General features: G+C 38.2%; 3 gene segments (V, D, J or C); all 3 read left to right on the top strand.

Annotated features, from left to right (window-relative positions):
* The first annotated feature begins 3,429 nt into the window (after nt 1-3,429).
* On the top strand, nt 3,430-4,156 carry LOC121401976. The segment is given in 2 exon segments: nt 3,430-3,603; nt 3,729-4,156. Coding segments are annotated over 2 exon segments (363 nt in total).
* Nucleotides 4,157-14,359: 10,203 nt separating this feature from the next.
* Nucleotides 14,360-14,979, top strand: LOC108719307. The segment is given in 2 exon segments: nt 14,360-14,526; nt 14,648-14,979. Coding segments are annotated over 2 exon segments (372 nt in total).
* An 11,245-nt stretch (nt 14,980-26,224) lies between these two features.
* On the top strand, nt 26,225-26,831 carry LOC121400514. The segment is given in 2 exon segments: nt 26,225-26,413; nt 26,524-26,831. Coding segments are annotated over 2 exon segments (363 nt in total).
* The last annotated feature ends 216 nt before the right edge of the window (nt 26,832-27,047 follow it).

A 27,047-nucleotide genomic window follows, 5' to 3' on the forward strand; every position in this document is an offset into this window, starting at 1 on the left:
TTTTTAAAAAATATTTTATAGCCATGTCACAATGCAACATTAATAATAGAGACAATCGCTGAGCTGTGGGTTACACAAATGGTATTCAGCTGAAAGAGAAGTGAGAAGTGATTTTTCAATCATTTTTGAGTTTTGCATTAAAAGGACATTAAATTCAACCATAAAGCTGTTCCACTGTGTCCTCTAAAGTTGAAGAAAAACACATGGGACACATTTCACCAATGAGAATTCTACCTCTACGGATACTGATTACCTGCACTATGTCAGGCATCTTGCTGTTATTTGGGGGCACATTTACTAACGGTCAAATATCGAGGGTTAATAAACCCTCGAATTCGACCCTCAAAGTAAAATCCTTCGAATTCGAATATCGAATTTGAAGTATTTACCACAAGTACTACGATTGATCGAAGTAAAAATTCGAAGGATTTTAATCGATCGATCGAAGGATTTCTCTTTGAGCAAAAGGACCTTAGAAAACTGATGGGGAAGGTCCCCATAGGCTAACATTGTACCTCGGTAGGTTTAAACTGCCGAATTATGTATTGAATGGTCGAATGAATCGCTCAAATCGAAGTTGTAGTCGAAGGTCGTGGTAGCCTATTCGATGGTGGAAGTACCCAAAAAAATGCTTCCAAGTTTTTTTACTTCGAATCCTTCACTCGAGCTTAATAAATGTGCCCCTTAATGTCATTTTGGCTCCATTACATTACACTGGAATCAGACATAGGGATTAAGGACAAAATTGTTTAGTTCTTGGAAAACTCTGCATAAAGTTTCCAACTCCAGTTGCAGGAACAAAAGGACCTGGAATCAGATTTACACAGATCATAATGTGCATTAATTCCAAGAGAGAGAATTTCCTCCCAAATCCCACAAAGCCACTGGTGATCTGTGCATCTGTTCTGGTTTTAGAAATCTGTTATTATACATATAAGACTCAGCATAGCAGGATACACCTCAGGCTGAGCAGACAAAGGATAAATGACATATTTGTATAGTCCAAAAGCTTTATTGAATTACTTTAGTGACACATGGGTGCAACATAGGGCAAGGAGAATACAGAGTTAATACATTTCATGTCAATAAACAGTCACTTTCTCAGAAGCCATAGTGTCCCCTGCAGATCTTGTGCAATTTAACAAACAAACACTGTGCAACATAAACTGATCAGCAAAGCAGTTCAGCTCCCATTCCCAGGGCCACAGATCCCACAGTGAATATCCAGAATTCCTCCCTTATAAGGAGAGATGTGTGTAGGGTAAGAGAAGAGTATTTTGGGTACTTGGCTTGTGAAGTAAATCAGAAAGAATGAGCATAAAGGGCAAGGGCACATTAGTCATGAGTGATTGGCATTGGGCATAGGTAGTGATTCCAGGCTTGAGAGGACTAAGGAGTATTTTTATACGTATTCATGAATTAATCACAAGGTGAGCTGAACTAGGTTATATTTATATGAAACAGAATGCTTTCAGGGGCGTAACTACAGAGTAATCAGACCCTGTGGCTGCAGGGGGCCCAGGATGTATAGGAGCCTTCATGAAGCCCTAATTAGTGAGCAATTTCAAAATATATTGGTAAAACAGGACAAACTCTTGATATGTCTGGGCCCTTAAACTAATTTGCTGTTGGGCCCAGTAACATCTAGTTATGCCAGTGAATGCTTTGTTTATATATCTGTTGTTTGCCATTAATCAGAAAAATATAATAATAGTAATCCTTTGTCCACTAAAATAGCCCACAATGACAGGTTTTGACAAAGAGATACAAAAACATAGACCTGATCTTGGTTACAGCATGGGAGGACTTTTGGTGTTCTTCAGGCTTAAATGAGTAGAGACCTAAAGTACAGGCCCTGAAGGACTCCTTATATACTGATTGAGTCCATAGGATTGTCTCCAGTCACATTTAGCTGTGCCTTACATGGTCTTAAACATGATTCTTCCGTTATACCTGAAACTGGCCACAAGATGTCAGCAAAGACCAGGTTATTGGTGTAGTTTGATGTGACTCCTCACTTACATTTTACTATGTATTTAATAAAAAAATTCTTTATATTATTTTTATATATATATATATATATATATATATATATATATATATATATATATAACAAACAAGGGAAAGTTGTGCTCACCACTATTTTTTAAAACCATTAGGCGGGGGTGCAATGAGGCTGTGACCACAAAATACATATAGACAAATACAAGATTCCTCTGCACTCAACCCATTATCAATATATTTAAGACAGCGACATTTTGTGCATACTGCTACTAAAAAATGCCTTACCCTTTAAACAAAACAGGGATTGTTTGTCCATATATTGCAATATATTTAAGCTGGCCAACTACGTCAAAGTCATCCCATATCTGGCCAGTCCTACGCTCAATTTTATCTGATTCATTAAGAATTCTGTTGCTTCATTATACATTTTACAAAGGGACTTGGTTTTACCTGCAACTTAACTTGCTGCTTTCAAAGTAAACCTCCCAAACTTGACTGCCCTTTTATTAGACACCAGTGGGATCACCTGACTATAGCTGGTGATCCAGCTATAGTCAGGTGATCCCACTGGTCAAGTATGGAGGTTTACTTTGAAAGCAGCAAGTTAAGTTGCAGGTAAAACCAAGTCCCTTTGTAAAATGTATAATGAAGCAACAGAATTCTTAATGAATCAGATAAAATTGAGCATAGGACTGGCCAGATATGGGATGACTTTGACGTAGTTGGCCAGCTTAAATATATTGCAATATATGGACAAACAATCCCTGTGTTGTTTAAAGGGTAAGGCATTTTTTAGTAGCAGTATGCACAAAATGTCGCTGTCTTAAATATATTGATAATGGGTTGAGTGCAGAGGACTCTTGTATTTGACTATATATATATATATATATATATATATATATATATATATATATATATATATATATATATATACACTAGCCCCTGATATATATTGTACCCCCTCCCGACTCTTGTTAATGGAACCCTGGAAACCCTATCATTCTAACATTAAATTCAAGGTTCCTTGGTGCCAGTGTATTTGCACTCTATTCATTAGAGTAGACTGGGGGATATCATGGTTCTCCCCGAAAGTCTGTGCAAGTTTAATGTTTGTGCATATGCACAAACATTAAACTTGCACAAACTTGTGGGGAGAGCCATGATCTCCCCCATTCTACTAATATTAGAAATACTTCTGGGTCAGAGTATTTCCCAGATTGTTTCTGATCTCTTTCTCCATCTCTGGCTGCTGGGTTATACAGGCAATGTAACTACAGATAGAAGTGAATGAGCACAAACTGCTGGTGGCACCAACCAAATCTGCCCGAATCTCATCTGTCCCCCCAGCCTGTTTCTCTAGATTCTCCCACAAGATATAAAGGTGCAATACAGTTCCCTGGTGTAACACAGAAATGTATCTGCTCCTGTTGCTTTGCATACACAAAGTGTGTGGTGAGTTCCCTGTAGATATAAGATGCTATAAATGTTCTATTTCCTATGTGACGTCTCAGTGATCTGCACCTGACACTGCTCCTACTGTCAGTATGGGGAGATACTTACTGCTTGTCCTCTCCGCTCTCTTTTCTCTCTCTGTTCCAGGTAATTATACCATCACTCACTTACACTGATTTCTCCAGTGATTTAGAACTTTATACACAGTATTTACCCTTTGATTTGTTGTGCGTAAAATTATCTTATTACTGATTTTTGTTTCTAATCCTCAGATTCCTATGGGCAGATTGTACTGACTCAGTCTCCAGATTATGTCTCTGTGTCACCAGGAGAAACTGTCACCCTCACATGTAAAGCCAGTAGCAGTGTTGGCAACTTGTTAGCCTGGTACCAACAGAAATCAGGGCAGGCACCAAAGCCGCTGATTTATAATGCAGGTACTCGATACACAGGGACCCCAGAGCGGATCAGCGGCAGTGGGTCTGGAACTGATTACTCTCTTACAATCAGCAGAATGGAAGCAGAAGATGCAGCAGATTATTACTGTCAGCAGGGTAGGAGCTTCCCTCTCACACAGTGATACAGAGCTGAACAAAAACCTCCCTGTTACTGTGCCAGTGAGTTATTTACATGATACTCTATAAAGCTACAGAGCATGACATGATATTCTCAGTAGGGGAAGACTATACAATTGTATACAAGTGACAGGTGCAGGATATAGAACATTGGGGTGTCAGCAAAATTTCCTTGCTAATATTATTATTACAAGGTTCTGTACCTTTACTTTTTACACATTGACTTCCAACTTCCTCTGTCTCTATTGGTTTCATAAAAATCTTAAATGGAGACTGATATATTTTAATCAGATGCCTGTGATGTCCAGGATGCCCTGGCAATTATTTTATTCATTTTCACATCTGTACAGCTGCCCAAACCCATAACACATGGCATGAAAAAAACATATAGTTAATCATTGGGCATAATCTAGGAAAATGTAGCAAAAAAACATAATGGGTGAGAGGAAATCACACTGGAATAGGCATTTCATAATATTCAACATTAAAACAACAGTGAACCCAACATTTTATCTTTATGTATTAAACTGGTCTCCATGTGATCTGCCACATCTGCCTCAGAACTTCCAATTAAAGATCAATATGTGTCTGTGGAACAAAGGAAAGTCATGTGGGGTGGGAGATTGACTTCCCATAGCATCAAATTCACTAATCAATCAAAATTTCCTGCCCACTAGACTGGTGGGCAGGAAACATAAAAGTCACATTAGAATTCAGATAATGGGTTAATACACTGATATAAGTGGGTCACTAATATTAAAGACTTGCTGGAATTCTCCAGTAGTAACTTACACAGCACAGAACAGTTCAACCGATTCTCATTATGTCTCACCCATAATTATGACTTTTTTTGTCAAATATTTTATAGCCATGTCACGATGCAACATTAATAATAGAGACAATGGCAGAGCTGTGGGTTACACAAATGGCTTTTCTTATGGTATTCAGCTGAAAGAGAAGTGAGAAGTGATTTTTCAATCATTTTTGAGTTTTGCATTAAAGGGACACTAAATCCAACCATAAAGCTGTTCCACTGTGTCCTCTAAAGTTGAAGTTGAAGAAAAACACATGGGACACATTTGACCAATGAGAATTCTACTAATAAAAACTTAATTATAAATGCAAGAGGATTCACCTCTGCGGATACTGATTACCTGCACTGTGTCAGGCATCTTGCTCTTATTTGGGGGCACATTTACTAACGGTCGAATATCGAGGGTTAATAAACCCTCGAATTTGACCCTCAAAGTAAAATCCTTCGAATTCGAAGGATTTAAAACAAGTACTACGATCGATCGATCAAAGTAAAAATTCGAAGGATTTTAATCGACCGACCGAAGGATTTCTCTTTGAGCAAAAAAACCTTAGAAAACTGATGGGGAAGGTCCCCATAGGCTAACATTGTACCTCAGTAGGTTTAAACTGCCGAAGTATGTAGTCGAAGTTTTTTTAAAGGGACAGTACTTTCGACTATCGAATGGCCGAATGGTCGAATAGTCGAACGAATTTTAGTTCGAAATGTTCAAATCGAAGTTGTAGTCGAAGGTCGTGGTAGCCTATTCGATGGTCGAAGTACCCAAAAAAATACTTCCAAGTTTTTTTACTTTGAATCCTTCACTCGAGCTTAGTAAATGTGCCCCTTAATGTCATTTTGGTTCCATTACATTACACTGGAATCAGACATAGGGATTAAGAACAAAATTGTTTAGTGCTTGGAAAACTCTGCATAAAGTTTCCAACTCCAGTTGCAGGAACAAAAGAACCTGGAGTCAGATTTACACAGATCATAATGTTGTGAACTATTTCCAAGAGAAAGAACTTACTCAGCAAATCCCACAAAGCCACTGGTGATCTGTGCATCTGTTCTGGTTATAGAAATCTGTTATTATACATATAAGACTCAGTATAGCAGGATACACCTCAGCCTGAGCAGACAAAGGATAAATGACATATTTGTATAGTCCAAAAGCTTTATTGAATTACTTTAGTGACACATGGGTGCAACATAGGGCAAGGAGAATACAGAGTTAATAAATTTCATGTCAATAAAAAGTCACTTTCTCAAAAGCCATAGTGTCCCCTGCAGATCTTGTGCAATTTAACAAACAAACACTGTGCAACATAAACTGATCAGCAAAGCAGTTCAGTTACCATTCCCAGGGCCACAGATCCCACAGTGAATATCCAGAATTCCTCCCTTATAAGGAGAGATGTGTGTAGGGTAAGAGAAGAGTATTTTGGGTACTTGGCTTGTGAAATAAATCAGAAAAAACTTGCTCAACGCTGACAGTGAACTTTGAATCCAAAAATGGGTTTTTATATGAGTTGCTATCTTTGGTAAATGACATACCCCAACCAGAATTAATATGAAAGTTGGCAAGTGACACTTGCACTCTAATAGGTTGAGTTGTGATGATTCATTTATTTATTCTGATGATGAATTATTTTTTAATGAAATGTAACTTTCCATGCTTATCCTGTATTGATATTACTATTGAATGATTATCTGTTAACTTTCCTGGTTTAGTATTTATATGTACAATGCAGCAGGCATCACCTCAAGTGAGGAATCTTTATCATGGTCAAAGCCAAAGACTGTCACATATAAGAACATTCCATTAAATTGTACTGCTGACCATTATGGGTGGAATGATATTGTCTGTAGATTTCATCTTACTGTAGACAATTTGGATACCTTGTTTAAAATTTACAATTGTCTCTTAAAACAGCTGTTTGTGGAATCTACTCTTCTAGTTACCGTGGGCAACCGTGTGTTGTGAAATGCATGGGGTCAATATTTTGTCTGTTGTGAAATCATTGGGGCCACAATGTATCATGAATTGGTAGCTGGGGAGTGGGGCCACATTGTGGGCCTGTCCAAAAGTTTCGCAGCTGTGCTGCTCATGGCAGTTAAAGCTGTGCATCTTTATATTTTCAAAATATTGGAAGGAATGCAGTGATCTTACTGGCATGTCTGTGGTTAATGCAATATTCTGAATCCTTTTCTTGGATAACTGGATGTTTCCTGTCCCAAGCGTTGGTGATACAGGCACCCAGTGATTGCTGGATAATGTCATTTTACTGTAAGCTGGTGAAGGCAACACATGTTGAAGTATAATAATAATATCATAAGGGGCAAGGCACATTAGTCATGCTAGTATGCAACAGATACAAAGTCTACTAAGGTGTGGGTAAAAAGAGAGTGGACATTGGGCATGGGCAATTATTATAGGCATGAGAGGGCTACTGTGTATTTTTATATGTATTCATGAATTAATCGCAAGATGAGCTGAACTAGGTTATATTTATGTGAAACAGAATGCTTTGTTTATATATTTGTTGTTTGCCATTAATCAGAAACATATTGGCAATGTAAGTTATCTTTTATCCACCAAAAAAAGGTTTCTTGAAGGAAGAAGAGTATTTATTCTAGTTTAAAAATGAGACAAACAGATCCAGAAACATAGACTTGATCTTGGTTACAGCATGGGACATCTGCTGGTGTTCTTCAGGCTTGGAGGAGGAGGAGAGACCTATAGTATGTAATGTTGCTCTATTATAGTTGGAAAAAGATATCGGCACAAAAAGGCATTCAAGTTGCTTGTTTTATTGTGCGGAATGCAATGTTTTGGGAACATGCCCCATTGTCAAGCATGAGGGAGTCGTAGTGCAGGAAATACAGAGTGATAAATTAATGAATAGCATATACAATTGACAATAATATAAAATAGCTAGATGCATAAATAATTACATGACAATTATCATTAAAATTCCCCAAAGTGAACATAATCGGTGTCCAAAGGTGAATATTGCATACTATAATCCATAATTGGAAGCATCAAAAAATAAATAAAAAAATAAGTCCATAGGTAGTGAAGTTCCTAGGAGTGCAAATGGCAGACAACCTTTTCTGAACCCTAAAGACCAACTCTATCACAAAGATAGCTCAACAACGCTTTCATTTTCTATGGAAGCTAAAGAAAACCAGTCTTCCCCCTCCCATTCTCACAACATTCTATCGAGGAACCATCGAGAATGTTCTCTGCAGCTACATCACGCTATGGTTTGGAAACTGTACAGTCGCAGAAAAAAAAATCTCTTCAGCAGATTGTGAAAACTGCAGAAAGGATCATAGGAGAACCTCTCCCACCCATCTCCCAAATCTACCAGAAACACATTATGCATCGTGCAAATATCATAGCAAAAGACATTTCTCAGTGTGCTCATCTGTCTCATTCTCTGTTCTCTCTCTTGCCATCTGGAAGGAGGTTCCACAGCTTTCAAACTAGAACTCCTAGGGGCAGATTTACTAAGGGTCGAATATCAAGGGTTAATTAACCCTCGATATTCGACCAGGAACTAAAATCGTTCGACTTCGAATATCGAAGTCGAACGATTTAGCGCTAATACTTCGATCGAACGATCGAAGGATTATTCGTTCGATCGAACGATTAAATCCTTCGAAACGAACGATTCGAAGGATTTTAATACAACGATCGAACGAATATCCTTCGATCAAAAAAACATAGGCAAGCCTATGGGGACCTTCCCCATAGGCTAACATTGAGTTCGGTAGATTTTAGCTGCCGAACTAGGGGGTCGAAGTTTTTCTTAAAGAGACAGTACTTCGATTATCAAACGATCGAATAGTCGAACGATTTTTAGTTCGAATAGTTCGATTCGTAGTCGAAGTCGTAGTCGAAGGTCGAACTAGCCCATTCGATGGTCGAAGTAGCCAAAAAAACACTTCGAAATTTGAAGTTTTTTTTATTCGAATCGTTCACTCGAGCTTTGTAAATGTGCCCCCTAGACACTGCAAAAGCTTCTTTCTAATTAGAGGGCTTAACATGATAATATTATAAAAACTAACTGTTTACTGCACCTGTCACCTTACGTGTATCCACAAATGCTCTTTATAATTACGTATTGTGGACTTACGTTCATTTAGTCTGACTTTGATGGATCTGGATGTTTGTCCAACATAAGCCAAACTGCAGGGACATTTGATGCAATATATCATGCTATTACTATCACACGTAAAGAACCCTTTCAACGTGTGTTTGGAACCTCATTGCGGATGTATTACCGTATTACCTGGGATTATCCCATTGCAATGGCCGCAAATTCCTGCAAGGAAAGGTACCATTGGAATTAAACCTGGTATGGCCATGATTCCCTGAATCATATTTGGGTTTAGGTTTAATAAGTTCACTGATATTCTTGCCCCGTCTATACGAAAATAATGGTGGTGACTGGAACAAGTGTTCATATTTGGGATCACTACTTAAAATAGCCTAATATTTCAATATAACATTACGAATGGATATAGAGTTACTATCATATGAAAAAATGAAAGGGATTCTTTGTGACCTTTTGTCATTTATATTCTTTTTAGCAAGTAACTCTTTCCTAGGGATAGCACATACACTCATTCTAGAAGCTTCAAGACTGCCTCTATCATAACCTTTTCCAAAAATGTATAAAGCATATCATAGACTCCTTCTCATACAATTCATCAGGTGAAGTAATACATCTCACAAGTAATGGCTGGCTTTTTGGGAGACCCTTACACAGGCCTGGGGGATGATATGAAGTTGGTCTTAATAAGTTATTTCTGTTGGTAGGTTTAGTATAGACAGAAGTAGTAAATGAAGTACCTGTGAAAGTAATATTAACATCTAGGAAATGTGTTTCAGTAGAACTGGTCTCTAAAGTAATAGTAGAGTGTACCCCATTTAAATAAGTCAGAAACTCATCAAGTTCTGTCCTTGTAAATGTCCAGTGGAAGAATGTATCATCAACATACCACATGTATGCATGAATCAGATGGGAAAAATGGTCATTAGCAAAAAAATGTAAAAAAAATCCATAAAGATTTTGGCATAGGCACGTGCCATGTTGTGGCACCCATGGCACAACCCTGTAACTGTAAAAAGTTGTCATCTTTAAAACAGAAATAATTTTTCTGTAAGACCTGGTCAAGTAAATCACATACTAAATGAACCATATGGTTGAGTAAGCTCCCTTGAGCCAAATATGTATGAATACATTCAATCCTCTCATCATTGAGGTAAAAAGGTCCTTAACATCCAGGGAACACAGTAGGAACTCACCCGATGACATAGTAATACTCTCCAATCTGTTCAGGAATTCAGTGCTGTCAATCAAACACAGTTTTAAATTGGGTAAAATTTCTTGAAGGTACATATCAATATATATTGCCAATGGTTGCCAGATTGATCCTATATTGGACACAACTGGTCGCCTTTTACAAATGTTGCCAATTGCCTAATCCTAATTTTAATTGTTACTTTTGTTACTTTATTTCAATTTACAAGTGGTGTTTCCTTTTTAGGTAACTGTTAATGGAAGACTTTTTCTTTTGCACTTAAGGATTTTTTTCAAGCCCTTATGGACTTATTTTTTTTTATTTATTTTTTTAAGCTTCCAATTATGGACTATAGTATTCAATATTCACCTTTGGACACCGAATATGTTCACATTGGGGGATTTTAATAATAATTCTCATGAAATTATTTATGCATCTTGCTATTTTATATAATATATTTATTTTATATAATATTGTCAATTGTATATGCTAATTTATTAATGGATCACTCTATTTTTATTTCCTGCACTACGGTTCCCACACGGTTTCCCTATGATTGACATGGCGATCGGCCAATCGTCATTTGCTGCGTCATAGCTCTGCCCCTGATGGCACTGCCCACCCCCTTTCATGGCCCAGCCTCCTCTGCATCATGGCCTACCCCCTGCCCGGTCTCCACATTACTAAAAAGTACCAACCCTAATACATACCTCCCAACTGTCCCTTTTTCGGAGGGACAGTCCCTCTTTTGACAGCTCAACCCGCAGTCCCTCATTTGTACTGAAAAGTCCCTCTTTTCTCTGCACTGAACAGCCAGAAAAAGAAACAAAGTTTCTCACTTAATTGGCTTTTAGCAGAGAGCCCAGAACAGCTAACAGGTGCAAATAAGATACTTTGTAACAATTTTGAGACACAAAAACACAGTTTAGATAAGGAGAAATATTTTCAAACTTTCATAACCTGCCAAATTTTGTAAAACAAACATGGTAATTAGGGGGTGTGGCCACAGAAAGGGGTGTGGTCACAAATTGCTACGCTACGTGCGGAAAAAAAAATTTTGTCCCTCTTTTTACTCCCAAAATGTTGGGAGGTATGCTAATGCATTAGCAGCATAGCACTGGGTTGAGTAATGAGAAAAGTTATGGACACAGAAAGAGGAGGTTAAGGGGAGGAGCAAACAGTGTGGATAGAACAGCCAGGAATAAAGCTGACTTCTACCCTGCAGTCTGCCATCTTTGTGTGCATTCTTCCAGTTCCACAACACTCTGCACTGGGTTATCACAAAGTACAGACCCTGAAGGTCTCCTTATATACTGTTTGAGTCCATAGGCTTATATTTGTGCTATTCTGAGGCTCTAAAGTCGTCCCTCTCTCCAATCCCATTTAACTGTGCTTTTACATGGTCTGAAATGTGATTCTTCTGTTATACCTTAAACTGGCCACAAGATGTCAGCAAATGACAGGTTATCTGTGTAGTTTGATCTGCAGCTAAACTTCTTCCTTTATTAATCCACTGAGACTAGTGAGCTTTATTTTTTTTATTTTTTTTATTAACAAAGAAAGACAATTTTCATACCAATGCATGTAAACCATCAACTAAACCAGTAGGTGGTGCTATACAAACAATAAATCAATGCAGGAGGCATGACAAATAGTATCCATATTGTGACTTTAAAAATTAAGTCAACACATAGAAACTGTTATTTGTTTAAAAAAAAAAAAATATATATATATAGCATTCCTTGATGTTTTAGTCTCACGCTCAGATATTGGATTTAACACTCAGATTTATACAAAGCCGACTGATCGGAACCAGCTACTAGACTATGACAGCCATCATCCCCCGGGGGTAAAGAAATCGATTCCCATTAGTCAGTTCTCTAGAATATACAGGATAACAAGTGATCCAAACACTCGCGAGAAAGATTTGGAAAATATGGAAAAAAAGTTTCTAAAAAGAGGATATCCAAAGGAGGTGATAGAGAGAAATAAAGGCAAAGTTCAGTCTAGAAACTTAGGCTTTACGAGACAGCGAGAGGATAATCAGATTAACCAGAAAAGAGTTACTTTTGTCTCACAGTATAATGAATGTAGCAATAATTGTAACAGGATCCTAAATAAACACTGGCATCTTCTGAGGGAGGCCTATCCTTCTGTTAAAGAATTTCAACAAATGCCACTAATGTCCTATCGACGGAATACAACTATAGGTAACAGGATGGTAAAAGCAGATGTTCGCTCTACCCCCAGGAGAGAAACATTCCTTGGCCCTAGAAGGGAGGGTATGTTTAAATGTAAGGGCTGCACACAATGTAAATATGTATTAGTGGGTCCTGAGTTCGGGGATTCAGATAACAGTCGAACCTATAAAATCAAGGGGTTTAATACATGTGATACGAACTTTGTTGTGTATATGCTTGTCTGTCCATGTGGTTTGATCTATGTTGGGGAAACTACCCAGAAGGTCAGGGATAGGTTCTCCCAGCATAGGTCAACCATTAACACTAAAAATAAGTCTTTACCTGTCTCGAGACACTGTGTTGAAGCTGGACATACTGCAGATGATCTCAGATACAGAGTGATTCAGCATATACCTCCTCCAAAACGTGGTGGTGATCGCAATTTAATATTGAAAAGAACTGAGGTTCAATGGATCTATAGGTTGAGGACCCTCTCTCCAAAGGGACTCAATCGAGATTTTGATTTACATCTATTTCTGTGAAAATCATTAATATGCAAAGTATTCACAAATATCCAAAGTTTGATATACATGCAGATATACATGATGTTATGTGTTAATCTTTATGTTAACTATTTATATCTACCTGCAGAACATAAGTTTTTTCATATTTGGGTACATTTTAACTATATGCAAATTTTCCATGGTTGCTATGAGAGCTCTTAGGGGCTTGAAATATGTTGCTTCTTTTGCGAATGCGCTACTTGATATCCCTTTTCTTATGAGCGCGCAATTTGACGCTGCTCTCTTTGGGTGTACGCAATTTGACGCCACTTCCCTTGAATGCGCGCGACCGAATGCCGCGTGTAACCAAGGGGACTGTGCGTCATTTCCGCCCATACGCTGTAAAGCGCGTCAACATGGACGCAATTCTGTTTAAAATTCTTTTCAAGACTACACAGAGGGGAGAGGCTTGAGAAAGGGGACTGGATGCCCCCGAAACGTTGCCGATTGATGCTCACTCTGTACAGATAAGTGTATATGCCTATACCCATGCTGGAATTATTTTAAGCGTTTTTAATAAATGCTAAGTTTTAACCACTGATGTGTGCGACCCTGTTGGACTGATTTTATATATATATATATATATATATATATATATATATATATATATATATTTATATATATATATATATATATATATATATATATATATATATATATATATACCCTGTACAGAGGGCAGAGGGATGACTTTTTATGCAAGCCTTAGTAAACAATTGGGAGATCCGCTCTCAGACCAACAAATGCCTCTACTCTTACACAGGTCTGGTGGGATTCTCATTGGAGGATTTAATACTGCACTATATGCGATGTGTTTCCTTGGCAGTTTTGACCTTCATTGCCCAGAGGTCATTGCTACTTAAAAATAACTTTAGATACAAGATGTAAAATTACAAAGTGAATAAAGGGTCCCATTCCTGCAAATATTGTGCTCAATATATATATAATAACATAAAATCACATGTACACAGTTACAGAGGGGGAATCTGCTCTCAGTACACTCAGTACTTTACTATGTATTTAATTCCATTTAATCTTAATATTATTTATTTATTTTTCTCTATACACTAGTGCCTGATATATATTGTAACCCCATGATGTCTGCTAATGGAACCCTGGAAATCTTACCAGACAAACATGAAATTCAAGAATCCTTGATGTCAGTGTGTAGACTGGGGGAGATCATGGCAATCCCCACAAGTCTGTGCAAGTTTATCATTTGTGTACTGTATATACTAAATATTACTGGTTATTTGCCAGATGGTTTCTGATCTCTTTCTCCATCTCTGGCTGCTGGGTTATACAGGCAATGTAACTACAGATAGTAGTGAATGAGCACAAACTGCTGGTGGCACCAACCAAATCTGCCCGAATCTCATCTGTCCTCCCGGCCTGTTTCTTTAGATTCTCTCACCAGATATAAAGGTGCAATACAGTTCCCTGGTGTAACACAGAAATGTATCTGCTCCTGTTGCTTTGCATACACAAAGTGTGTGGTGAGTTCCCTGTAGATATAAGATGCTATAAATGTTCTATTTCCTATGTGACGTCTCAGTGATCTGCACCTGACACTGCTCCTACTGTCAGTATGGGGAGATACTTACTGCTTGTCCTCTCCGCTCTCTTCTCTCTCTCTGTTCCAGGTAATTATACCATCACTCACTTACACTGATGTCCCCAGTGATTTAGAACTATATCTTAATTCGTTTTTAATTTATCACGTAAATATCAATGTTTTTTTTATTAATTGTCCCCAATCCTCAGGTTCCTATGGGCAGATTGTACTGACTCAGTCTCCAGATTATGTCTCTGTGTCACCAGGAGAAACTGTCACCCTCACATGTAAAGCCAGTAGCAGTGTTTATAATAACATGGCCTGGTACCAACAGAAATCAGGGCAGGCACCAAAGCTGCTGATCTATGATGCAAACACCCGACACACAGGGACCCCAGAGCGGATCAGCGGCAGTGGGACTGGATCAGGTTACACAGATTACTCTCTTACAATCAGCAGAATGGAAGCAGAAGATGCAGCAGATTATTACTGTCAGCAGTATGATGAGTTCCCTCTCACACAGTGATACAGAGCTGAACAAAAAGCTCCCTGTTACTGTGCCAGTGAGTTATTTACATGATACTCTATAAAGCTACAGAGCATGACATGATATTCCCAGGAGGGGAAGACTATACAATTGTATGCAAGTGGCAGGTGCAGGTTATAGAACATTGGGGTGTCAGCAAAAAATCCTTGCTAATATTATTACAAGGTTCTGATCAGATGCCAGTGATGTCCAGGATGCCCTGCCAATTATTTTATTCATTTTCACATCTGTACAGCTGCCCAAACCCATAACACATGACACTAAAAAAAAAGATATAGTTAATCACTGGGTATAATCTAGGAAAATGTGGCAAAAAAACATAATGGATGTGAGGAAATCATGAAAAGGCATTTCATAATATTCAACATTTAAACAATAGTGAACCCAACATTTTATCTTTATGTATTAAACTGGTCTCCATGTGATCTGCCACATCTGCCTCAGAACTTCCCGTTAAAGATCAATATGTGTCTGTGGAACTAAGGAAAGTCATGTGGGGTGGGAGATTGACTTCCCATAGCATCAAATTCACTAATCAAAATTTAAGCGACTAGAGAGTTGGACAGGAAACATTGTCAGTCAAATAAAAGTAGAAAAAGATAGAATTCAGATAATGGGTTAATACACTGATATAAGTGGGTCACTAAAATTTTCCGATTAAAAAATCTTGAAGACTTATTGAAATTCTCCTGGGACCCAATGACTTGTAAGGGAAGCAGTGACTTGACGGGGCCTAGGAGTAGCGCCAAGCCCCGCCCACTTTTTCCGTTGCAGGGTTCTGATTGGATAGAAAGGTTCCCGGGCTTGCAGAAGGATCAAGGCAGTGATTGTACTCACCATTCGGTGCCGGGACATGGAGGCAGCAAGATGCAGCATCCCGCCCGCCTTCCCTGTATACGGGTTGTTTTGTCGCAGTTGTTGGAGGGTACTTTACAAGGGGAGGTTAAAAGGGGGTATTTCATAGGGAGTGGAAGTAGCCTGGTAGGCCTGGATCCCCATGGGAAGGTTGACAGCCCAGTTTGGGGCTTGGGAGAAATGGAACAGGAACCTACCTTGGCAGTTTGGGTACAGCCATCCCACCCCCATTCTTCTTTCCCCCGTTATACAAACGGTGTGTAAAATGTTAAAATGTTATAATGGTTAATTATTATTATTCTGTTTAATAAACAACTGCGGCCATCTCTTTCCAAAACCAGTGACGTGCCTGTGTGTTATTGGGTAGGAGGTATATGGTGGGGGCAAAATGGAGTGGTGCAGAATCGACACTGCACCCGTCAAGTAGTAACTTACAGAACATAGAACAGTTCAGCTAATTATTTTTTATGTCTCACACAAATATAACTTTTTTTAAAAAATATTTTATAGCCATATCACAATGCAACATTAATAATAGAGACAATCGCTGAGCTGTGAGTTACACAAATGGTATTAAGCTGAAAGAGAAGTGAGAAGTGATTTTTCAATCATTTTTGAGTTTTGCATTAAAAGGACATTAAATTCAACCATAAAGCTGTTCCACTGTGTCCTCTAAAGTTGAAGAAAAACACATGGGACACATTTCACCAATGAGAATTCTACTAATAAAAACTTAATTATAGATGCAAGAGGATTCACCTCTACGGATACTGATTACCTGCATTATGTCAGGCATCTTGCTCTTATTTGGGGGCACATTTACTAAGGGTCAAATATCGAGGGTTAATAAACCCTCGAATTCAACCCTCAAAGTAAAATCCTTCAAATTCGAATATCGAATTCGAAGGATTTACCACAAGTACTACGATTGATCGAAGTAAAAATTCGAAGGATTTTAATCAATCGATCGAAGGATTTCTCTTTGAGCAAAAAGACCTTAGAAAACTGATGGGGAAGGTCCCCATAGGCTAACATTGTACCTCGGTAGGTTTAAACTGCCGAATTATGTATCGAATGGTCGAATGAATCGCTCAAATCGAAGTTGTAGTCGAAGGTCGTGGTAGCCTATTCGATGGTCGAAGTACCCAAAAAAATACTTCCAAGTTTTTTTACTTCGAATCCTTCACTCGAGCTTAATAAATGTGCCCCTTTATGTCATTTTGGCTCCATTACATTACACTGGAATCAGACATAGGGATTAAGGACAAAATTGTTTAGTTCTTGGAAAACTCTGCATAAAGTTTCCAACTCCAGTTGCAGGAACAAAAGGACCTGGAATCAGATTTACACAGATCATAATGTGCATTAATTCCAAGAGAGAGAATTTCCTCCCAAATCCCACAAAGCTACTGGTGATCTGTGCATCTGTTCTGGTTATAGAAATCTGTTATTATACATATAAGACTCAGCATAGCAGGATACACCTCAGCCTGAGCAGACAAAGGATAAATGACATATTTGTATAGTCCAAAAGCTTTATTGAATTACTTTAGTGACACATGGGTGCAACATAGGGCAAGGAGAATACAGAGTTAATAAATTTCATGTCAATAAACAGTCACTTTCTCAGAAGCCATAGTGTCCCCTGCAGATCTTGTGCAATTTAACAAACAAACACTGTGCAACATAAACTGATCAGCAAAGCAGTTCAGCTCCCATTCCCAGGGCCACAGATCCCAGAGTGAATATCCAGAATTCCTCCCTTATAAGGAGAGATGTGTGTAGGGTAAGAGAAGAGTATTTTGGGTACTTGTCTTGTGAAGTAAATCAGAAAGAATGAGCATAAAGGGCAAGGGCACATTAGTCATGAGTGAGTGGAGAGTCGGCATTGGGCATAGGTAGTGATTCCAGGCTTGAGAGGACTAAGGAGTATTTTTATATGTATTCATGAATTAATCACAAGGTGAGCTGAACTAGGTTATATTTATATGAAACAGAATGCTTTCAGGGGCGTAACTACAGAGTAATCAGACCCTGTGGCTGCAGGGGGCCCAGGATGTATAGGAGCCTTCACGAAGCCCTGATTAGTGAGCAATTTCAAAATATATTGGTAAAACAGGACAAACTCTTGATATGTCTGGGCCCTTAAACTAATTTGCTGTTGGGCCCAGTAACATCTAGTAATGCCACTGAATGTTTTGTTTATATATCGGTTGTTTGCCATTAATCAGAAATATATAGTAATAGTAATCCTTTGTCTACTAAAATAGCCCAAAATGACAGGTTTTGACAAAGAGATACAAAAACATAGACCTGATCTTGGTTACAGCATGGAATTAAATGGCTCAAATGAGGAGTAGAGACCTAAAGTACAGGCCCTGAATGTCTCCTTATATACTGAGTCCATAGGATTGTATTTGTGCTTTTCTGAGGTTCTAAAGTCTTCCCTCTCTCCAGTCACATTTAGCTGGGCCTTACATGGTCTTAAACGTGATTCTTCTGTTATACCTGAAACTGGCCACAAGATGTCAGCAAAGACCAGGTTATTGGTGTAGTTTGAGGTGACTTCTCACTCACATTTTACTATGTATTTAATAAAACATTTTCTTTATATTATTTATATATTTTTCTTTATACACTAGCCCCTGATAGATATCGTACCCCCCCCCGACTCCTGCTAATGGAACCCTGAAACCCTACCATTCTAACATTAAATTCAAGGTTCCTTGGTGCCAGTGTATTTGCACTCTATTTATCAGAGTAGACTGGGGGAGATCATGATGATCGTGTTTGTGCATATACTATATTAAACTTGCACAAACTTGTGGGGAGAACCATGATCTCCCCCATTCTACTAATATTAGAAATACTTCTGGGTCAGAGTATTTTCCAGATTGTTTCTGATCTGTTTCTCCATCTCTGGCTGCTGGGTTATACAGGCAATGTAACTACAGATAGAAGTGAATGAGCACAAACTGCTGGTGGCACAAACCAAATCTGCCCGAATCTCATCTGTCCCTCCGGCCTGTTTCTCTAGATTCTCCCACAAGATATAAAGGTGCAATACAGTTCCCTGGTGTAACACAGAAATGTATAATCTGCTCCTGTTGATTTGCATACACAAACTGTGTGGTGAGTTCCCTGTAGATATAAGATGCTATAAATGTTCTATTTCCTATGTGACGTCTCAGTGATCTGCACCTGACACTGCTCCTACTGTCAGTATGGGGAGATACTTACTGCTTGTCCTCTCCGCTCTCTTCTCTCTCTCTGTTCCAGGTAATTATATCATCACTCACTTACACTGATTTCTCCAGTGATTTAGAACTTTATACACAGTATTTACCCTTTGATTTGTTGTGCGTAAAATTATCTTATTACTGATTTTTGTTTCTAATCCTCAGATTCCTATGGGCAGATTGTTCTGACTCAGTCTCCAGATTATGTCTCTGTGTCACCAGGAGAAACTGTCACCTTCACATGTAAAGCCAGTAGCAGTGTTAGCAACTTGTTAGCCTGGTACCAACAGAAATCAGGGCAGGCACCAAAGCCGCTGATTTATAATGCAGGTACTCGATACACAGGGACCCCAGAACGGATCAGCGGCAGTGGGTCTGGAACTGATTTCACTCTTACAATCAGCAGAATGGAAGCAGAAGATGCAGCTGATTATTACTGTCAGCAGGGTAGGAGCTTCCCTCTCACACAGTGATACAGAGCTGAACAAAAACCTCCCTGTTACTGTGCCAGTGAGTTTTTTACATGATACTCTATAAAGCTACAGAGCATGACATGATATTCTCAGTAGGGGAAGACTATACAATTGTATACAAGTGACAGGTGCAGGATATAGAACATTGGGGTGTCAGCAAAATTTCCTTGCTAATATAATTATTACAAGGTTCTGTACCTTTACTTTTTACACATTGACTTCCAACTTCCTCTGTCTCTATTGGTTTCATAAAAATCTTAAATGGAGACTGATATATTTTAATCAGATGCCTGTGATGTCCAGGATGCCCTGGCAATTATTTTATTCATTTTCACATCTGTACAGCTGCCCAAACCCATAACACATGGCATGAAAAAAACATATAGTTAATCATTGGGCATAATCGAGGCAAATGTAGCAAAAAAACATAATGGATGAGAGGAAATCACACTGGAATAGGCATTTCATAATATTCAACATTAAAACAACAGTGAACCCAACATTTTATCTTTATGTATTAAACTGGTCTCCATGTGATCTGCCACATCTGCCTCAGAACTTCCAATTAAAGATCAATATGTGTCTGTGGAACAAAGGAAAGTCATGTGGGGTGGGAGATTGACTTCCCATAGCATCAAATTCACTAATCAAAATTTAAGCAACTAGACTGGTGGGCAGGAAACATAAAAGTCACATTAGAATTCAGATAATGGGTTAATACACTGATATAAGTGGGTCACTAATATTAAAGACTTGCTGGAATTCTCCAGTAGTAACTTACACAGCACAGAACAGTTCAACCGATTCTCATTATGTCTCACCCATAATTATGACTTTTTTTGTCAAATATTTTATAGCCATGTCACGATGCAACATTAATAATAGAGACAATGGCAGAGCTGTGGGTTACACAAATGGCTTTTCTTATGGTATTCAGCTGAAAGAGAAGTGAGAAGTGATTTTTCAATCATTTTGAGTTTTGCATTAAAGGGACACTAAATCCAACCATAAAGCTGTTCCACTGTGTCCTCTAAAGTTGAAGTTGAAGAAAAACACATGGGACACATTTGACCAATGAGAATTCTACTAATAAAAACTTAATTATAAATGCAAGAGGATTCACCTCTGCGGATACTGATTACCTGCACTATGTCAGGCATCTTGCTCTTATTTGGGGGCACATTTACTAACGGTCGAATATCGAGGGTTAATAAACCCTCGAATTTGACCCTCAAAGTAAAATCCTTCGAATTCGAAGGATTTAAAACAAGTACTACGATCGATCGATCAAAGTAAAAATTCGAAGGATTTTAATCGACCGACCGAAGGATTTCTCTTTGAGCAAAAAAACCTTAGAAAACTGATGGGGAAGGTCCCCATAGGCTAACATTGTACCTCGGTAGGTTTAAACTGCCGAAGTATGTAGTCGAAGTTTTTTTAAAGAGACAGTACTTTCGACTATCGAATGGCCGAATGGTCGAATAGTCGAACAAATTTTAGTTCGAATCGTTCAAATCGAAGTTGTAGTCGAAGGCCGTGGTAGCCTATTCGATGGTCGAAGTACCCAAAAAAATACTTCCAAGTTTTTTTACTTTGAATCCTTCACTCGAGCTTAGTAAATGTGCCCCTTAATGTCATTTTGGTTCCATTACATTACACTGGAATCAGACATAGGGATTAAGAACAAAATTGTTTAGTGCTTGGAAAACTCTGCATAAAGTTTCCAACTCCAATTGCAGGAACAAAAGGACCTGGAGTCAGATTTACACAGATCATAATGTTGTGCACTACTTCCAAGAGAAAGAACTTACTCAGAAAATCCCACAATGTCACTGGGGATCTGTGCATTTGTTCTGGTTATAGAAATCTGTTATAATTCATATAAGACTAAGTATGGCAGGATACACCTCAGCCCGAGCAGACAAAGGATAAATGACATATTTGTATAGTCCAAAAGCTTAATTGAATTACTTTAGTGACACATGGGTGCAACATAGGGCAGGGAGAATACAGAGTTAATAAATTTCATGTCAATAAACAGTCACTTTCTCAAAAGCCATAGTGTCCCCTGCAGATCTTGTGCAATTTAACAAACAAACACTGTGCAACATAAACTGATCAGCAAAGCAGTTCAGTTCCCATTCCCAGGACCACAGATCCCATAGTGAATATCCAGAATTCCTTACTTATAAGAAGAGATGTGTGTAGGGTAAGAGAAGAGTATTTTGGGTACTTGGCTTGTGAAATAAATCAGAAAAAACTTGCTCAACGCTGACAGTGAACTTTGAATCCAAAAATGGGTTTTTATATGAGTTGCTATCTTTGGTAAATGACATACCCCAACCAGAATTAATATGAAAGTTGGCAAGTGACACTTGCACTCTAATATTTTGAGTTGTGATGATTCATTTATTTATTTATTCTGATGATGAATTATTTTTTAATGAAATGTAATTTTCCATGCTTATCCTGTATTGATATTACTATTGAATGATTATCTGTTAACTTTCCTGGTTTAGTATTTATATGTACAATGCAGCAGGCATCACCTCAAGTGAGGAATCTTTATCATGGTCAAAGCCAAAGACTGTCACATATAAGAACATTCCATTAAATTGTACTGCTGACCATTATGGGTGGAATGATATTTTCTGTAGATTTCATCTTACTGTAGACAATTTGGATACCTTGTTTAAAATTTACAATTGTCTCTTAAAACAGCTGTTTGTGGAATCTACTCTTCTAGTTACCGTGGGCAACCGTGTGTTGTGAAATCATTGGGGCCACAATGTATCATGAATTGGTAGCTGGGGAGTGGGGCCACATTGTGGGCTTGTCCAAAAGTTTCGCAGCTGTGCTGCTCATGGCAGTTAAAGCTGTGCATCTTTATATTTTCAAATATTGGAAGGCATGCAGTGATCTTACTGGCATGTCTGTGGTTAATGCAATATTCTGAATCCTTTACTTGGATAACTGGATGTTTCCTGTCCCAAGCGTTGGTGATACAGGCACCCAGTGATTGCTGGATAATGTCGTTTTACTGTAAGCTGGTGAAGGCAACACATGTTGAAGTATAATAATAATATCATAAGGGGCAAGGCACATTAGTCATGCTAGTATGCAACAGATACAAAGTCTATTAAGGTGTGGGTAAAAAGAGAGTGGACATTGGGCATGGGCAATTATTATAGGCATGAGAGGGCTAATGTGTATTTTTATATGTATTCATGAATTAATCGCAAGATGAGCTGAACTAGGTTATATTTATGTGAAACAGAATGCTTTGTTTATATATTTGTTGTTTGCCATTAATCAGAAACATATTGGCAATGTAAGTTATCTTTTATCCACCAAAAAAAGGTTTCTTGAAGGAAGAAGAGTATTTATTCTAGTTTAAAAATGAGACAAACAGATCCAGAAACATAGACTTGATCTTGGTTACAGCATGGGACATCTGCTGGTGTTCTTCAGGCTTGGAGGAGGAGGAGAGACCTATAGTATGTAATGTTGCTCTATTATAGTTGGAAAAAGATATCGGCACAAAAAGGCATTCAAGTTGCTTGTTTTATTGTGCAGGATACAATGTTTTGGGGATATGCCTCTTTGTCAAGCATGTGGGAATCGTAGTGCAGGAAATACAAATAGAGTGATAAATTAATGAATAGCATATACAATTGACAATAATATAAAATAGCTAGATGCATAAATAATTACATGACAATTATCATTAAAATTCCCGAAAGTGAACATATTCGGTGTCCAAAGGTGAATATTGCATACTATAATCCATAATTGGAAGCATCAAAAAATAAATCAAAAAATAATTCCATAGGTACTTGAAAAAATCCGTAAGTGCAAAAGAAAAAGTGTGAAGTTCCTAGGAGAGCAAATGGCAGACAACCTTTTGTGGACCCTTAAGACCAACTCTATCACAAAAAAAGCTCAACAACACCTTCATTTTCTATGGAAGCTAAAGAAAACCAGTCTTCCCCCTCCCATTCTCCCAACATTCTATCGAGGAACCATCGAGAATGTTCTCTGCAGCTACATCACGCTATGGAAACTGCATAGTCGCAGAACAAAAATCTTTTCAGCAGATTGTGAAAACTGCATAAAGGATCATAGGAGAACCTCTCCCACCCATCTCCCAAATCTACCAGAAACACATTATGCATCGTGCAAATATCATAGCAAAAGACATTTCTCAGTGTGCTCATCTGTCTCATTCTCTGTTCTCTCTCTTGCCATCTGGAAGGAGGTTCCAAAGCATTCAAACTAGAACTACTAGACACTGCAAAAGCTTCTTTCCAATTAGAGTGCTTAACATGATAATATTATAAAAACGAACTGTTTACTGCACCTGTCACCTTACGTGTATCCACAAATGCTCTTTATAATTACGTATTGTGGACTTATGTTCATTTAGTCTGACTTTGATGGATCTGGATGTTTGTCCAACATAAGCCAAACCGCAGGGACATTTGATGCAATATATCATGCTATTACTATCACACGTAAAGAACCCTTTCAACGTGTGTTTGGAACCTCATTGGCGGATGTATTACCGTATTACCTGGGATTATCCCATTGCAATGGCCGCAAATTCCTGCAAGGAAAGGTACCATTGGAATTAAACCTGGTATGGCCATGATTCCCTGAATCATATTTGGGTTTAGGTTTAATAAGTTCACTGATATTCTTGCCCCGTCTATACGAAAATAATGGTGGTGACTGGAACAAGTGTCCATATTTGGGATCACTACTTAAAATAGCCTAATATTTCAATATAACATTACGAATGGATATAGAGTTACTATCATATGAAAAAATGAAAGGGATTCTTTGTGACCTTTTGTCATTTATATTCTTTTTAGCAAGTAACTCTTTCCTAGGGATAGCACATACACTCATTCTAGAAGCTTCAAGACTGCCTCTATCATAACCTTTTCCAAAAATGTATTAAGCATATCATAGACTCCTTCTCATACAATTCATCAGGTGAAGTAATACATCTCACAAGTAATGGCTGGCTTTTTGGGAGACCCTTACACAGGCCTGGGGGATGATATGAAGTTGGTCTTACAAAGTTATTTCTGTTGGTAGGTTTAGTATAGACAGAAGTAGTAAATGAAGTACCTGTGAAAGTAATATTAACATCTAGGAAATGTGTTTCAGTAGAACTGGTCTCTAAAGTAATAGTAGAGTGTACCCCATTTAAATAAGTCAGAAACTCATCAAGTTCTGTCCTTGTAAATGTCCAGTGGAAGAATGTATCATCAACATACCACATGTAGGCATGAATCAGATGGGAAAAATGGTCATTAGCAAAAAAATGTAAAAAAAATCCATAAAGATTTTGGCATAGGCAGGTGCCATGTTGTGGCACCCATGGCACAACCCTGTAACTGTAAAAAGTTGTCATCTTTAAAACAGAAATAATTTTTCTGTAAGACCTGGTCAAGTAAATCACATACTAAATGAACCATATGGTTGAGTAAGCTCCCTTGAGCCAAATATGTATGAATACATTCAATCCTCTCATCATGGGGTATTGAGGTAAAAAGGTCCTTAACATCCAGGGAACACAGTAGGAACTCACCCGATGACATAGTGATACTCTCCAATCTGTTCAGGAATTCAGTGCTGTCAATCAAACACAGTTTTAAATTGGGTAAAATTTCTTGAAGGTACATATCAATATATATTGCCAATGGTTGCCAGATTGATCCTATATTGGACACAACTGGTCGCCTTTTACAAATGTTGCCAATTGCCTAATCCTAATTTTAATTGTTACTTTTGTTACTTTATTTCAATTTACAAGCGGTGTTTCCTTTTTAGGTAACTGTTAATGGTGGACTTTTTCTTTTGCACTTAAGGATTTTTTTCAAGCCCTTATGGACTTATTTTTTTTATTTATTTTTTTAAGCTTCCAATTATGGACTATAGTATTCAATATTCACCTTTGGACACCGAATATGTTCACTTTGGGGGATTTTAATAATAATTCTCATGAAATTATTTATGCATCTTGCTATTTTATATAATATATTTATTTTATATAATATTGTCAATTGTATATGCTAATTTATTAATGGATCACTCTATTTGTATTTCCTGCACTACGGTTCCCACATGGTTTCCCTATGATTGACATGGCGAATGTACAAAAGAGCAATGTACACAGTTACAGAGGGGGAATCTGCTCTCAGTACACTCAGTACTTTACTATGTATTTAATACCATTTAATCTTAATATTATTTATTTATTTTTCTCTATACACTAGTGCCTGATATATATCGTAACCCCGTGATGTCTGCTAATGGAACCCTGGAAATCTTACCAGACAAACATGAAATTCAAGAATCCTTGATGTCAGTGTGTAGACAGGGGAGATCATGGCAATCCCCACAAGTCTGTGCAAGTTTATCATTTGTGTACTGTATATACTAAATATTACTGGGTATTTGCCAGATGGTTTCTGATCTCTTTCTCCATCTCTGGCTGCTGGGTTATACAGGCAATGTAACTACAGATAGAAGTGAATGAGCACAAACTGCTGGTGGCACCAACCAAATCTGCCCGAATCTCATCTGTCCCCCCGGTCGGTTTCTTTAGATTCTCCCACCAGATATAAAGGTGCAATACAGTTCCCTGGTGTAACACAGAAATGTATAATCTGCTCCTGTTGCTTTGCATACACAAAGTGTGTGGTGAGTTCCCTGTAGATATAAGATGCTATAAATGTTCTATTTCCTATGTGACGTCTCAGTGATCTGCACCTGACACTGCTCCTACTGTCAGTATGGGGAGATACTTACTGCTTGTCCTCTCCGCTCTCTTCTCTCTCTCTGTTCCAGGTAATTATACCTTCACTCACTTACACTGATTTCCCCACAACACAGTATTTACCTTTTGATTTGTTGTGCGTAAAATTATCTTATTACTGATTTTTGTTTCTAATCATCAGGTTCCTATGGGCAGGTTGTACTGACTCAGTCTCCAGATTATGTCTCTGTGTCACCAGGAGAAACTGTCACCCTCACATGTAAAGCCAGTAGCAATGTTGGCAATGTGTTAGCCTGGTACCAACAGAAATCAGGGCAGGCACCAAAGCTGCTGATCTATAGGGCAAGTACCCGACACACAGGGACCCCAGAGCGGATCAGCGGCAGTGGGTCTGGAACTGATTTCACTCTTACAATCAGCAGAATGGAAGCAGAAGATGCAGCAGATTATTACTGTCAGCAGGGTTACAATTTCCCTCTCACACAGTGATACAGAGCTGAACAAAAAAAACACTGTTACTGTGCCAGTGAGTTATTTACATGATACTCTATAAAGCTACAGAGCATGACATGATATTCTCAGTAGGGGAAGACTTGGCACAAATCTAGAATAACTTGACAGAGATTGCAACAAGCTGCAGATACTTAAGGAGATCCGAAATCAGTGTCTTCTAAAATAAATGCACTCATAATAAGGGTCTCTAAA

This window comes from Xenopus laevis, chromosome 1L (assembly GCF_017654675.1).
Source record: "Xenopus laevis strain J_2021 chromosome 1L, Xenopus_laevis_v10.1, whole genome shotgun sequence".
NCBI classification, from domain to species: Eukaryota; Metazoa; Chordata; class Amphibia; order Anura; family Pipidae; genus Xenopus; species Xenopus laevis.